The following is a 14,522-nucleotide window of genomic DNA, read 5'->3' as shown; positions in this document are numbered from 1 at the left end:
TCTACAAGCTAAACAACATGTCACAACAATTCTATACAATACCAAAGACATTGGAAATCTTTTGGCAAGTGTCGAGAACATAAATGTAAATCTAAATTATGATTCTTCAAAAACAAATGAGGCTGAACAATATAGCACAAGATTGATTCAGTTCTGCACCGTTACAACGTTGCAATGAGAACATAATGTCAGTGAAAGCCATGACTGTAAATAGCACAACATGCTTGATGAAGTAGCACTCCTCTCGCTACATTACATGTCTCATTACCTTTCCCTCTACAATAGGCCTGATTCATTTTGCACCACATACGCTGTTCTGAGCTCAAAGAGCCCCTGTGGGATGTGGCGCTGTAAAATGGAGCCGTCACTGCTTTCCTGAGGTTGAGTGAAAGCACATCTGTACATGGTGGCATGAGAAGATGAAGACAGATGACTTTGAGAAGTTTTCTGGCTGCACACTCCCTCCTGTGAAAGTTGCTGTCAGCATGTGTGCCAGCTGTTAGCATAATGCTAATGAAGGGGTTAAGGCTGTTTGCATGCTGTTCTGGAGGTTCATCTGATGTCTTTCTCAACAGGAGAAAATGTTTTTGGACCAAAAAGAGTCCGAGTGAAGGGATGAGTGTCCCCTGCCATCTGATCAGGCATTTGAATTGGAACTAGATTTTATGAATAATGCTTACATGAAAGAATTACATGAATTAGTTGAAAATTGTAAAAACATTCTGGACAATGAAGTGTTTTTCCACCTCACCCACAAAAGTAACATTTTTAAATATGATGAAATGTACAGTGCCCGGCCAAATAAAAAGTTGCTGTTTGGATTTAAATAAGGCAAATGCTTAAGAGTCTATGATTGGATAATTAGTGTAGTGATTATTATGTTTCTAGCATGTTATATGTTTGGCAACAGTTCTTCTAACCCTAATTAATGGAGTGTGTAGCTTTTCATTTCTTAAACAACCATGTAGGAAGTGACATCATGGCCATATTCCAGGATTACAATGTAAAGATTGATCAGGCTCAAAATTGTGAAAGAATGGTTGGGACGGAGCATGAAGAATCATTTTTCATTGAAGAGTCCAGACTTCACTGAAAGTATGTATCCAAGATTGGATCTTGACCAAAAACTGATGCACCTCTTGATGAAAATAAATGTTGCAATGTTAATGTTGTGATGTAATTTTTGATCAAAATCTTGCATCGACAATGCAAGGGTCGAGCACTTTGAAAAAGTCCAAACAGCGACTTTTTTTTGGACAGGCAGAGTATAAACTAAAACTAAAATTCTATAGGTGACATTTAAAATTTATCAATCCGTAAGGTCTATAAACCTTCGAATTTCAAGGTTTTTAAAACTTTTTCCGACACCTCAATTCAAATTCAGCAGCTGAATTGGAATTTAAAAGTATGAATAAACATCCCTGTCATACGCACGTTTCATTTCCATTTTAATGTTGTTTTATGTATTAAGACACTCACTAGGTGAGATGTAAACATATCTTTTTTTTTTATTTGGAAACAAATATAAAAGCACATTAAAATGCAAAAGCCACTTGTAAACTACATGGCACATTTTCAGTTTGAATAAAGTCACCAGCATCTCTCTGCATTTTAAAGGCTCAAATATATTGTACACGCCACTCAGCTAAGACACAATGTGCATCGTGAGAACAGCAGGTTGGTGTCATGGAGAAATAACACCGCTGCAATACTGACTCGAAAGCAATAGCTAAGTTGCACCTAAATGGCAATATTGACCTCCTCTGCACGCAAGACACATATCGCACCTGTTTATTTCAGCTTCATTTCTATTGAACATGTAAGTCAAGCAAATCACAGGTGAACCAGACTTTGAGAAGGAAAAATAACACTGCGCTGATAGCCCGGGCAGAACGGCAAACAAACGTTTGATAGAACAGTCCATTTCAACATCAGCAAATACTGAAGAACAACAGATAGGAAATCTGACTCCTCCTATTAAGAACACTGTAGAGAGAGGCGGGGAAAGGACCTGGCAAATCAAACATTCAATTTGCCCACAGAGGCTGGTAGGTCAGTACATTGATTGACATTTAGCTGAATAACAGCAGGGCAAGTTTCTCTGGCTGTTCTGTAAACACGCGGATTTATAAGGCGCAAAGCTCAAGAGTCCCAAACCGAAGAGCTCAGAGAATGTAATCATCCTGGAACCAATGCACTGTGGTTTTATGATAAGTGTGGAATGAGTCATTGAGAAATGGATTAACCTACTTTTTCATTTTCCAATTTCGGAATTGTTAATTTGTCTTTCTTTGGACATAGAAAATAATTAACCGTATTGTTTGTCTGTAATAAAGCTATTCGGCTGGTTTTAAACATAAAAGATTCATCGCTTAGACTTTTCAGCCATGCTGAACGTGACATCAGTGGTGGAAGCTATGAGTTGAAAAAACCCTGTCAGAACGCATGAGACATGAAAGTGGGTTTAAGTGCAGTTTTCAAATGGAAAATCCAGACCCACAAGTACACAAAACCACCATCACGAAACAACAACACTTGAGGGGTACAGTCGGCTCTGAGGTGGAGGAGGTGGGTTGGTGGTTGTGTGTGTCGGCGTGTGTGTGTGTGTGTGTGAGTGTGTGCGTGTGAGGTAATCATCGCATGTCTCCTAGCCTGAAATCTGGCTAGCAGCTCAGGCAATGCGGTAGTCGAACGTGTCTTTTTCCATATAGTCTGTCCATGTGGAACTCGGCATGCTACTGTACGGATCCAGAAGGATTCGGAAGCAGCGCACGATCAGCAGCCCCAGAAAGATGAAGAGGAGGAGGACGAAGACGAAGGCAGCCTTCTGTTCCAGCGTGAGGAAAGGGATGGGCTGGGTGGCCCCAGACGCAGACAGCGTGCTGCTGTGGAGATGCTCGGCCATCCTCTCCAGTTCCTCGGCACGGGTCAGGGGCACGCGGCCATTTTCGCCACATTCGTGATCAACAGGTTCCTGTTTAGAGCCATTCTGGAAACACACAAGACGATTAGGAAAAATTGCTCCGTTAACAACAAGAAAATACATTTTTAAACATGAAATGTCAACAATATTACATTAGTTTCACATACGTTCAGTTTGAAGACCTAACAACATTTTTGAGAATTCCCGACAACAATTTCACAGCCAGCGCAGGCCTCCCGTTTAAAGGCATATACAACCACTACGTTATGTAAGATTACTGTGTACATGTTTTAAAAGCATTAAATCCTCCAGCTCACATTACTAATGCACATCAGTGAAATGATTCAGCCTTGAGTGAATTATCTCTCTCATCTTAAGGTGATCGAATCGGTTTCTGACTGGGTTTTTGTCATGCCCCCTGATTCATTCTCGGTTTCTGTGGTAGTCGCTGACCCTTTAATGGTTCACTTCTTTGATGCCAGCGCTCACGATCAGCCCTGGCACTCCCTGTAAAGCCTGGCTCAATTTCCCCAAACGTGAAGGTTTCTCTTGAACAGTCGCACGCATCATATGGCAATGTGTTGTTCAAAATCCAACCGCATGAGCATTGGGTACCTGTGGTTCAAAGTGCCCGACACTAACACGTCTCCATTTATGATTTTATTTATCAGATTTCCATGTAAACATCTAATCGATCCCTCCTTAAAATGGGCTAAATTGCATTCTCACCGCTCTGACAGTTGAACTGGTGACGTCTGTACACACACTCACACACAGGGCTGTGGATGTAATGGAAGCCTTAGTTACTCACCTGTTGTTACTGAAGAGGATTCATCAGTGGGAGGGTGATGGAGACCCGAAATAAGCAGGGAGAGAGACGTCTTCCATCACGGCTGTCCGCCCAGAGACAGAAGGCTGTCACAACTTTTTCAACCAAGCTCGTCGATTTGTTCAGCAATCAAAATAAAATCCGCGGCTCTCCGCTTCCATTCCTCTCCTCTGTGGTCCAACTCCCTCTTTCCCTCGCCAAGATGAGCATGTAGTGGTGTCACATCACCCATAGCAACCAGTTGCCATAGCAATCCCTCCAAGTGTGTTCAGTAAAGCTGAGCTGGTGAGAGACAAGTGTGATCCAGCCAAAGCGCAGTGTAAACGTGTGTTTCTGTGAAGGCGGAGGATTTAATACAGACCGACTGATGTGTGATAACGACAGCGGCTAAAAATAGTGGCCACTTTTAACTTTGCAGGATTAACAAATTTTAATACGGTCTTTACTACAAGCTGCTCGCGAATGTCAGCCAATCAGCTTAAATGGGGAATGTCGTGCTTTCAGACACGCTGCTGTCATTTGATATGTCTGTGTGTATATACACTCAGTCTCCACATCTTCAGTGCACTGTCAGTAGAAGCACAGTCTGTACGAGGTCTATTAACTGGATATATTTAAACATTACTGATAGATCAGTTGACTGACTGATTTATTTATTGTGTGATTGATGGCCGTGGAGAAATAACTGTGAAGTCTGGATAATATCCAGCCCTGAATGGTGCAAGGGAGGCTTCTCCATCATAGTGAATCAGGATTTTAAAAACACACAATGTTTTGGATGCATGTGAGATGGACAAATAATCTTAAAGGTGCCCTAGAAAGGTTTTTTATATTATTTTATAATGTTTCCTGGGTTGCCCTTATAATGTTAGTATGTTTTTTTAGATCAAAAATAGTCATAATTTAGAAATAAAAGGCATTTTTCCTACCCTGATTTTAGCCTCAGATTTGAACGCTCTGTTTGAAGGGGCGTGTCTGCTGTGTGTAACCGGCCTCTGCTGTGATTGGCTGACATGCTTGCATATGAAATAGCTATGTATTACATGTGAAACTCTCTCGAATAATTTTACTACAGCTATTATACGTTTTTACTATTACAGCTATCGAGATTAACGAATCGTGAGATGTTTTTAAAGTATTTAGATCAGTCCCATCACATACAATGTTGCCGTGATGACTGAGCATTGAGCAAGCAGATCACTTGATCGCGAGCATGAAGATCTTATCATGAAGATCTTATCATTGCAATGCAGTTTCTGCACTCTCTCTAATGCTTTCCCCAATGCAAACACGATCATGTAAATACAGTAAGAGCTTCGTTGTGCAGTGTAACGTGCGTCATTGATATCATAACGAGTTTGTCAAGTGTCCAGATAAACTCGCGCTGTGGAAAGATTGTTCTTTGATCGCTACAAACAATTTAAATAAGTTTTTTTTCATCCTACTAAAAGAAACGATGTGAAGTTGATATTTTAGTCACTGGCTAAGATTACCTGAGAAAGATTACCTGTCTGAACTTGAACAATTACACATCAGAAAGTGTTGCTTGGTAGCTCGATCCGAGGCCAGCTCTGTATTGGCCCAAGTTGAGGAAACAGTCGTCGGTGAAATGTTTGGAAATTTCCAGAGAAAATAAAATTAAGCCATTGTTTCTTCAGAGGCTCGGATGAGTGAACTAAAAAATACTTTTGTGTTCATGTGTACATCCACACTGAGCAACTGCTATGCTTCGGCTGCGCAGTTCCGCCTGGCATTGAACATGGGCTGGCATATGCAAATTCTTGGAGTCGTACATATTAATGATCCCGACTGTTGCGTCACAGTCGGTGTTATGTGGAGATTCGCCTATTTTTCAGGGGTGTTTTTCAAAAACGAGATTTAAGTAAGAAGGAGAAAACAATGGTGTTTGAGACTCACTGTATGTCATGTCCATGTACTGAACTCTTGTTATTTAACTATGCCAAGATAAATTCAATTTCACATTCTAGGGCACCTTTAAATAATAGGCAGTGTTTGTGAAGGAATACATAGTGTGTAAACCACTAGAGGAAGATAGGGTAGGACTATTATTGGTGTTATTATTATGAAGATAATTATTCATATGCATTTCTATGATGACTATGATTCTGCCAAATATATAAGTATGTATTATTTACAATCTGTAGAGGCATCAGAGGACCATAATCTGAATGCTATATGAAAATGATACAGATGATTCTGATGATGAACATCATAAATACACACACAGTTTGATCACTGTGAATATTATGGGGGGAGGGGGGGATCAATATGTGAATTGTAATTTGGCAATATTAGTTAAGCATATTGAAAAGACTATTTATTATGAATAACTATAGTTAACTGTAATATATCTAACCTTACATTTAATGTAATTTTACAGTAAAATACTGAGTTTTTGGAGGTGAAAAAAACCCCCAAGTCATTATAATTTACAGTTAAAAAACGTAAATTGACATTCCCAGAATTCCCTGCGTGACACTTTAATTTTAATGTGTTTTCGTCTAAATAACTGTTTCTTCTTATTTTTTTCTTATCAGTTATTAGGGTTTTATGTTACATCTAATGTTGTTAAATTGATGTTTATTACATTACTTTAGTGTAATTTTTGTTTCCATGATGGTGTTTAGTATTTGTGATGAATTCATCATGTGACTTTCTCATCACTCCCTGTTTTTGGTGGTTGTTATGGCTATTAGTACTTCAATGGGTTGGATAACATTATCAGTTAATGAAATGTTTTTTTTTAAACTGCAAATTTAAATAAAATCAGTAAAAACTAAAATGTTGCTACTGTATTTTTTTTACGTCAAAATCAACCACAGCCGGCGGTTTTTTTTTACCGTAGGCTACAATTTTTACAGTGTAATTTCACAGACCTTTTTTTTTTTCCACATACAAAATCTGTCCTATAACCTATCTAAAACACACAGCATATGCTATATTTAGTTTATCGGTTATAGATATAATTGTTTTATTCTCAGATGGGCAATTTATTATATGGCTAGGACACATTTCTCAATACTTAGGTCACTTTTTCAAAACTCTCCACACAGTGATCACAACAGCAGTCTATGTGAGCTAAACTGTGGATCATTTATCATTGCCTTTTCAATTTTTTCAATTTACATGAATTCTTTTCTCACTAAGACACAAACACCACCAAAACTTTATGTACTATACAGGCACATTTGTTTACACTCTCTTTTCAAAACTGTTAAACTTCAGTTCAAAACCTAACACAACACAAAAATGAATAAGAAAAAGAAATTATGAGAAATTTGCAACATTTCTAGTAATACCATATTGAAATGTATTCTGAATCTAAAAAATGAAATACTATCAAAACAAAGATGTAACTGAACACCTACACAAGTGTCACTGTAGTCTTTCAATTTCATCACCAACCATTCAAAAGGGGAAAAACTTAGGAATAATTTTGTACTGTTGTAAACATGGACCATGTTACATTCTGCCGTGAATAAAGCAGTAGTGAGTGTCATTCCTGATTTGTAAAGATTTATATATATATATTTTTTTTTTTACAAAAGAAAACATTGTATAATGCAGCCTGTTGTTAGTGTTTTTTTTAGGTTGTTGTTTTATGAGTGACAAAGTGTGTTTGTTGGGTGAAAACCTTTGCTAGTGTTATGGAAGAATGAGTTGATTTGAGACACGTATGAAGTGTTTTGGTAGTTTTAGAATTGCTTACACACAATTTCTGAAACAATGGTTAATTTTTTCAAAATTCTACAGACAAAATCACTAAACACGCTCAAAACATGCAAAACGTCACACATCTCTTGCAAAAGCAAACACTAACTATTTTAACTCTAAAAAAATGTTTTTGTGTAGTAACTCTGCACACAAACATCAAATGATTAGCCATATACACGCCAAAATACACACGGATATGAAAAATGTAAAACACTGTGTCTTTTGCATATTAACAATGCAGTAGAGTGTACAGGAGTTTGTCATAGTGCTCAGACATACAAATATACATAGCCTGAATCAACACTGAACTGACTTGAGATGTATAATGACAATATAGTATCAGCAGAATTTGAATATGTTACTACTATTGTGAAGCTGCTTTGAAACAGTCTGTATTGTAAAGCGCTATATAAATAAAGGTGACTTGACATGACATGCATTTTCAGTATTTACAAAATAAACAGAAATGCAAGGGTGAAAAATGTATTTGTTGTGATCAAATTAGGTATATTTACACTTTAGTAAACAGAAATCCAAGAGGGTAAAAATATTTTTTTTTCTTTCTGAAAACATTGAGTTTTGATTTGTGATCGATTTATGTATGCTAATCGGGTGTAGGTACTGGGGAAATGATTGTGGCATTTACAGTAACTGGTAGTGTTTTCAAAATGAAACACAAGAGCTGTTATTTTAATAATGTGTCTAATGTAGATAGTGTTTAGCGTTTTGCAAAAGTTTGTCTTACAATTGCAGATAATGTGCTGTTTTGCAGGTTTGGTCTCAAGATTAGACTGCAGGCTACATGGTTTCACCAGGCCTCGAGTAGCCTACCACTTTAGTTTGTAAGCCATTTAAAAAACTGTAGTGCACTATGAATGAGAAATTAACAGCTGCGCCAAGTTGAAAGTTGGTTAGGAGAACTGCATGAAGAATAAAAAAAAAAAATAGACCTGAGTTGAGAATATTTAGAAATTTGTCCTGGCGACTGTAATAACACAAATCAACTTTGAGTAATAATCTTTAATCGCCTACCTGAGATTTGCGTCTTCAAATCATATCTTGTTTTACATGTTTAGACATAAACTTCAGTCAGAGAATTTCCAGTCAAATAATGGCCATCTCAAAGCTCGGTATTCTCGTCTAAATATGTTGAAATAGCGCCACCTACCAGATGTCCGTTGTAGTCCACTGCACCTGAACTCGGAACATCTGGTTTCCTCCTAGGGAAACAGCTAGAGAACATCTAAACAATATCCTACATGTTTGGCTGTGTGGAACGTAGTAGGCTATTAATGTAAGTAAATTAATTTTAACCATCTTCTACCTTAATTTTTATGAATCAATCTGTAAGATTCATTCATGCTGGTAACATATGGCGTGGAAACTGGTCACCAGAGGTCTGATACAACCAGATTAATGTGTCAAATCCAAAAATAAGACACTTTATAATGAAGTATGGAGAACATTACATGACTTTACCATTTCTGACCGCTGGGTGGCAGCAGGGAACCGCCTTTGGGTTCTTTTCTCCTTTATAAAAAGTAGATCTGTAGATGGCGCTCTCTATCTCTGGAATACTTTTGTGCCAGACAAAAGGAAAACAACTACACGAAAACACAAACCTTTGAAACAGACTCAGATTTTATGTGAAGCATATAGTTTATATCACAAAAACAATATGTAGTAGGCTGTATTTATTTAATTAACCAAGGTTGCACTTAACTAGGTTTTTGACTTTATGGTAACAACAAACACAAAATAACCATTCAGTTAAGGGTGAGAAAGGGGTCTACTACTACTACTAAGACTTAAACAAGTAAGCACTAATCAACATCCTCTCATCCACCCAGTTAAAAACGAAATAAAACCAGTAAGCTTTCAATCTTTGCTTTCTCTCTCTTAAGCCCCTTTGTTTTAGAACACAGCGAGACACTACTGCTGAACATCCTCAGCAGAAATATTGCAGTAATGAAACATTTGACTGATTCATTCCCATTTATACTAATATGAATGCAAATGGCAGAAAAGCGTGGGTAGCTCGCAGATATTTGATCATATATTCCAAAGATTAATGATCTTATCGATCGTTATTATTCAGCTGAGAGTGCTGAATTAATGAGGTGTGAGGCATTCAATGTGGAATGCTAAAATGAAAACAGAAGAAAGGAACATTTAACACCATAATGTGTTGCATTTAATGACCTACATATATCGTTTTTATTGCTCTAATGCACACAATATTTTTGTGGTTGCTTCTTCTTGTTTTCCATATCTCTTTGTCTTTTTAGCCACAACCACAGCCAAACGTCCATGTGTGACAACGCCTGCAGTGACCTTTGACGGATTTCCTCTCAAAAGGGTGATGAAAGACAAAATAATTGCTTCTTTTCCAAATGTTTCAAGCTCAAATCTCTCTGATGCCTGATACTCGTGTACATTGCAATCAACTGTCCTAAACACGTCCCCCTCACCATCAAAGTGTTGGATAAATGATGTGTTTATAGAGGAGAACTCAAATGTGGCTCTAGCTGAACAAAAGTGTGCAAGCCACTTTGAAATATTTTAGCTTCATTTCATCAGAGTAAAATCTTTTGAAAGAGGAAAGCGAGAAAGAAAGCGGCAGTCGGAGAGATGGGGAAATCATCTCCACGCTCTCGCACTGACTGCAATGACCCTCAGGCCATTTTTTCTGGCCTCCGTTTTGAGACAAGTGATTTAATTGAAAAAAAAAAAGAGGAAAGAAATGATACTTGTGGAAGATTGTGGTTCTGAGTCATTAACTGCAGGGAGGTGCACTGGTTAAGGCGACTAATTGAATGTCAGCATGAGCCATTGAGAAAGAGCTCAGGTGCAGTGTCAGCAAAACCAGATGGGCGGGTGAGGGCAAATAAAGAGGGTTTAATCTTATTACAGGAATAGTTGGCCCAAAAATCATTTACTCACCCTCATGGCATTCCTAACTTTATTTCTTACGTGTTACACAAAAGAATGTGCTTTGAAGAAGAAACTCTTTTTATGCATGCAATAAAAGTCAATGGGGTCCAAGTACAGGTTTGTAAAAACATGAGGGTGAGTAAATGATGACAGAATGTTCTTTTTTTGGGGGGACACTATCCCTTTAAGTGTCTCAGTTCATCTACATGTGTGCATGTTTGTGGCTGCCAGTTCACCAAACTCTCTTTATGTTGGATCAAGTGCAGCTTCAACTGCAAGAACAATGTTTACAAGAGGTGTGAACTATTGCTCCCTCACACACCACATTATCTCACTCTGTCTGGACCTTCTTCCTCATTCACTGGAAATCCAGCCTGCATTGTCCACAGACACGGAAAGGGAGTCTCAGAGCAGTATCTTCTCTGCTTTATGTCTTCCCTGCGCTATGTTTTTTGGCGCTCTTCCACCATTACACATGCACAGCAGGAAGAGAACTCTTCTCCAGATGCTCCCCATCTCTCACTGATAGTCGCAATTCATATTCAAGAATACGCAACCAGATTGTTTCATTTTTAGCCTGTTAGAATTTCAAGCTAATTGGGCGCAAAAGCAAAAGCACCATAGAAAGTCTCATGCTGCTTCTGGATTACTTCAGTCTGTGGAGTCCAGGCACCTGGTTGTTTTTCAAAGCCTCCTCAACAGGGCCCGGCTCTGGGACCCCCACACTGCAGACCGCCTCTAAAAGCCTGTGATAGGAACATTCAATCTGTCTGCTATCGTTTCATCAGATCACTCTTTTTTATTTCCATCCCCCTCCTCCAGTCTGAGCTTTAATGGGAACGAGGAGAGAGGCAAACAGTGATTCCAGGTATCAGGAGTTAATGCCGGATCTGGGGTATGAGATAGGACCCTGCGAGAACCAACAACAACTTGGCACAGAGGCCATTAATCACTGCTTGTTTGGAATCTGAACCAATACTCTTCTTTTTTCAATTCAATTTATCTTTCTAAGCACTTTTTAAATACATCTCACAATCAATCAATACAGTAGGGAAGAGTGGGGTTAAGATGTGCTCCAATCATCTCAAACTGGTTTCTTGAACATGCCAATGAGTTCACTATACTCAAATGGCCTCCAGTCACCAAATCTCAATCCAATAGAGCAGCTTTGGGATGTGGTGGAACGGGAGATTCTCCCAAATCGTGATGCTGTCAAGTCAATATGGACCATAATCTCTGATAAATGTTTCCAGAACCTTGTTATATCTGTGCCACAAAGAATTAAGGCAGTTCTAACAGCAAAAGAGGGTCCAACCCGCTAGCAAGAGTGTATATATAAGACATTGTGCATTCATAAATAGTTTTTTTTCTTGTTTATGGTCATATTTTTATTTACAATGTAAATCATTTACGAATTTCACAATTATTCAACACCTTGACATGACACATCTTACCCCCAATAATGTGGGGAAAATTGTGTCAATGGACCATTTTTCTTAAAGTCTTTCAGTATGCTAAACATACTGAAAGATAATTAGAAATATTAGTTTAAAAAGTGGCGCAAATTACTAGCCTGGGAAAACCCAGACAACTTCCGGCAAATTTAGATTTGCTCTGAAAGTTAGTCTGGCAAAGAGCTCATTCAAGCTCATTTCCAATCCGCCGAAATCGCGGCACCAATCAGAAACGTTGGGGCGGGCTTTACACGATGACGACAGCGCTGGGATTTTGAACATGATTTTGAAGCAGATTTTGTAGCCTACATTACAAAGATGGATGCCGCCGTCGAACATCACTCGTTCGAATCAGCTATCGCGTCTGTTTTAAGCGATTTGAACGTTTCCTTTTAGTTAAAAACCGAGCAAAGAGCAACACTCGGAGATGTTTTTTTCCGCCGCTCTGCATACGTCATCTCCTTCATCACTCTTATTGGGTTTAGGTCTATCCGCGACGTCCGTTGGTGACGCCCCTCTGGAAATGATTTGTCTATGACGCTTTGCCAGACCATAACTCAGTTACAACTGAGAATGGTCTGGTTTTAACCAGGCTAGCAAATTACCCAACTCTCCCAAATAATTAAAATTCTGTATTATTAAACTCAGAAAATCACCGGCATCTTGTGACAGAACAGATGTCCCGTGACAGCTGGTGATGTACGTGTGTCCTGCAGAAGTTATTTAGATGGTTTGGTGCTTTGACGGATGCCAGTCTATGGCAAGCTAGGAGTGTGTGTGTTAGTTGGGATGGGGGTCGTGCTTTGTAGGTTAATTAGGAGTGGGTATGGAGATGAAGAATGTGTATATATGCGTGTGTGGGCTGAGTTTATGTGGCTAATTAGGCTGGGAATCATTCAAGCTTCTGGGGGACAGATGTAGGGTGTATATGGTGAGCAGGTTGGGGCAAGTAGGCAGGGAAAGCTGCCAATTTAGTGTGAGATGGTCAGGGAGAGTATATTTATATGTGTCAGTGTGACAGGCAGTGGCAGGTGTGTTACTGTGTCTCTGTGTAAAAGTGCTGAGTAAAAGCACCAGGGCACCAGAGAAAACTGGTTGAAACCAGTCCGGACTGTAATGGGGGGTGTGCCATGGCTGTCTGGCATACTGGACATGCCGGACATAGTGCATAAATCTCCACTGACCTAACAGTTACTGTACTACTGCTCGGGACTTCCCCATTCAACACACGTGTTGGATCACACTCAGGGCCGGCCCTGACCAATTTGCTGCCCTAGGCAAGATTTTACCTGGTGCCCCATGCATTACAGCCCATTTCACCCCATCATTGTGTTGGTGATTATTTAGTCATGTATATATATAGCAAGAGCATTACATCTAGCATTCAAGTCAAGTCCCCTTTATTTTTATATAGCGCTTTTTAGCCTACAATACAGATTATTTCAAGGCAGCTTTACAGTGATAACAGGAAAATAATGCAACAAAGTTTGCTTCTCCTGTACAGCAGATCTAGAAGAAAATAGTGTCATAATCAAGCTTAAGTATGTTCAGTGATGGTTTATTTTGTTGTAAAAAAATATTAATTTTATATGTAGCTTGCTCTGGATAAAACAGTGATGTCATCGTCCAAATGTCATTCATGCACAAACTATTCATTGAGCACTAGCAAAAGTGTTTGTTTGGGAGTTGATGGCAGCAATCTTCCACTAAATTATGGCACAGTTCATGTTTTCAACATGAATGAAACTGCGAAATGTCTTCTTTAATGTGAATTTTACATAAAACATAATAAACCTGTAGCCTATAAATATCGTTAATAATTTTGGCAAATAAATTTTAAAAAATGCCACATATTCACCTCAAAACTGCACAATTGTATAGTAAAACATTAATTAATAAAAGTGATAGTAAATGCGTCTAAAAAACACTGACATGATTGTTACAAATCGCATTGTCTGGGGGCTCTGAAGAACTCAGAACTAGGCTACTGTTAGCATAAAGTTATAAGGTAAAAAATAACTGCCATTAAATTATAGTATCTTACTACTATGCAATTAGATAAACTGTTCATTCATTACATCACTTTACCTCTGTCTTTATCCCCTTGTAGCCTCTTCTCTTTGGCACTGTATCTATCGCAGGCTATAATGCTAATTTAAATGTGTCATGAAAATTCGGCCAACCGTCACAATGAGGAAACTTTCACTGTGTCTCGAGCTGGCGCGAGCTGCCAGGCCCGTTTCTAGTGCTTGAGTGTGTTAAGCGCCCTCAAACGAAAGCAATGCTGTCTACATTGGATGCGGCGAGGGGCGACGCTACACAACAAATTACCAACAGTAAACTGATCGCGCGCGCTCTGTTTCTGACGCACTTCAAGCACTCGCTGGGCGGGGGAAGATTGATGCGCCGGACCGGAGTCGGGGGACTTAGTTAAGTTTTTGTGGAGTTGTTTTGCTTTATTTTGTAGTATTTCGAATTAATGGTTTTAAAATAGTATTAGTAAAAAAAAAAAAAAAAAAAATTCACTCGTTCACTCATTTTGGCGCCCCTATTGAGTGGTGGCGCCCTTAAGGCCAATTTATACTTCTGCCTCAAATGTACGCCGTAGTGTACGGCGTACGCTACGCACGTAGGCGACGCCGTCATG

The 14,522-nt window shown here is 38.9% G+C and overlaps 1 protein-coding gene across 1 annotated transcript; it reads right to left on the bottom strand.

Annotated features, from left to right (window-relative positions):
• Nucleotides 1-1,483: 1,483 nt before the first annotated feature.
• LOC130097193 (cortexin-2) lies at nucleotides 1,484-8,604 on the bottom strand. The gene is made up of 3 exons (XM_056263952.1): nucleotides 8,520-8,604; nucleotides 3,735-4,034; nucleotides 1,484-2,989 (listed from the first exon to the last, which is right to left on the bottom strand). Exon 3 carries the CDS (start codon nucleotides 2,903-2,905, stop codon nucleotides 2,672-2,674), a length of 234 nt encoding a protein of 77 aa, XP_056119927.1. The 5' UTR covers nucleotides 2,906-2,989; nucleotides 3,735-4,034; nucleotides 8,520-8,604; the 3' UTR covers nucleotides 1,484-2,671.
• Nucleotides 8,605-14,522: the final 5,918 nt, after the last annotated feature.

This window comes from Rhinichthys klamathensis, unplaced genomic scaffold (genome assembly GCF_029890125.1).
Source record: "Rhinichthys klamathensis goyatoka isolate OS25496 unplaced genomic scaffold, OSU_Roscu_1.1 h1tg000211l_1, whole genome shotgun sequence".
NCBI lineage: Eukaryota > Metazoa > Chordata > Actinopteri > Cypriniformes > Leuciscidae > Rhinichthys > Rhinichthys klamathensis.
Note: the sequence above shows the minus strand (reverse complement) of the source record. Positions and strands in the feature narration are given on the sequence as shown.

Excerpts from the sequence above, each read along its gene's own strand:
- LOC130097193 (XM_056263952.1), bottom strand. The coding sequence starts at position 2,905 with ATGGCCGAGCATCTCCACAGCAGCACGCTGTCTGCGTCTGGGGCCACC.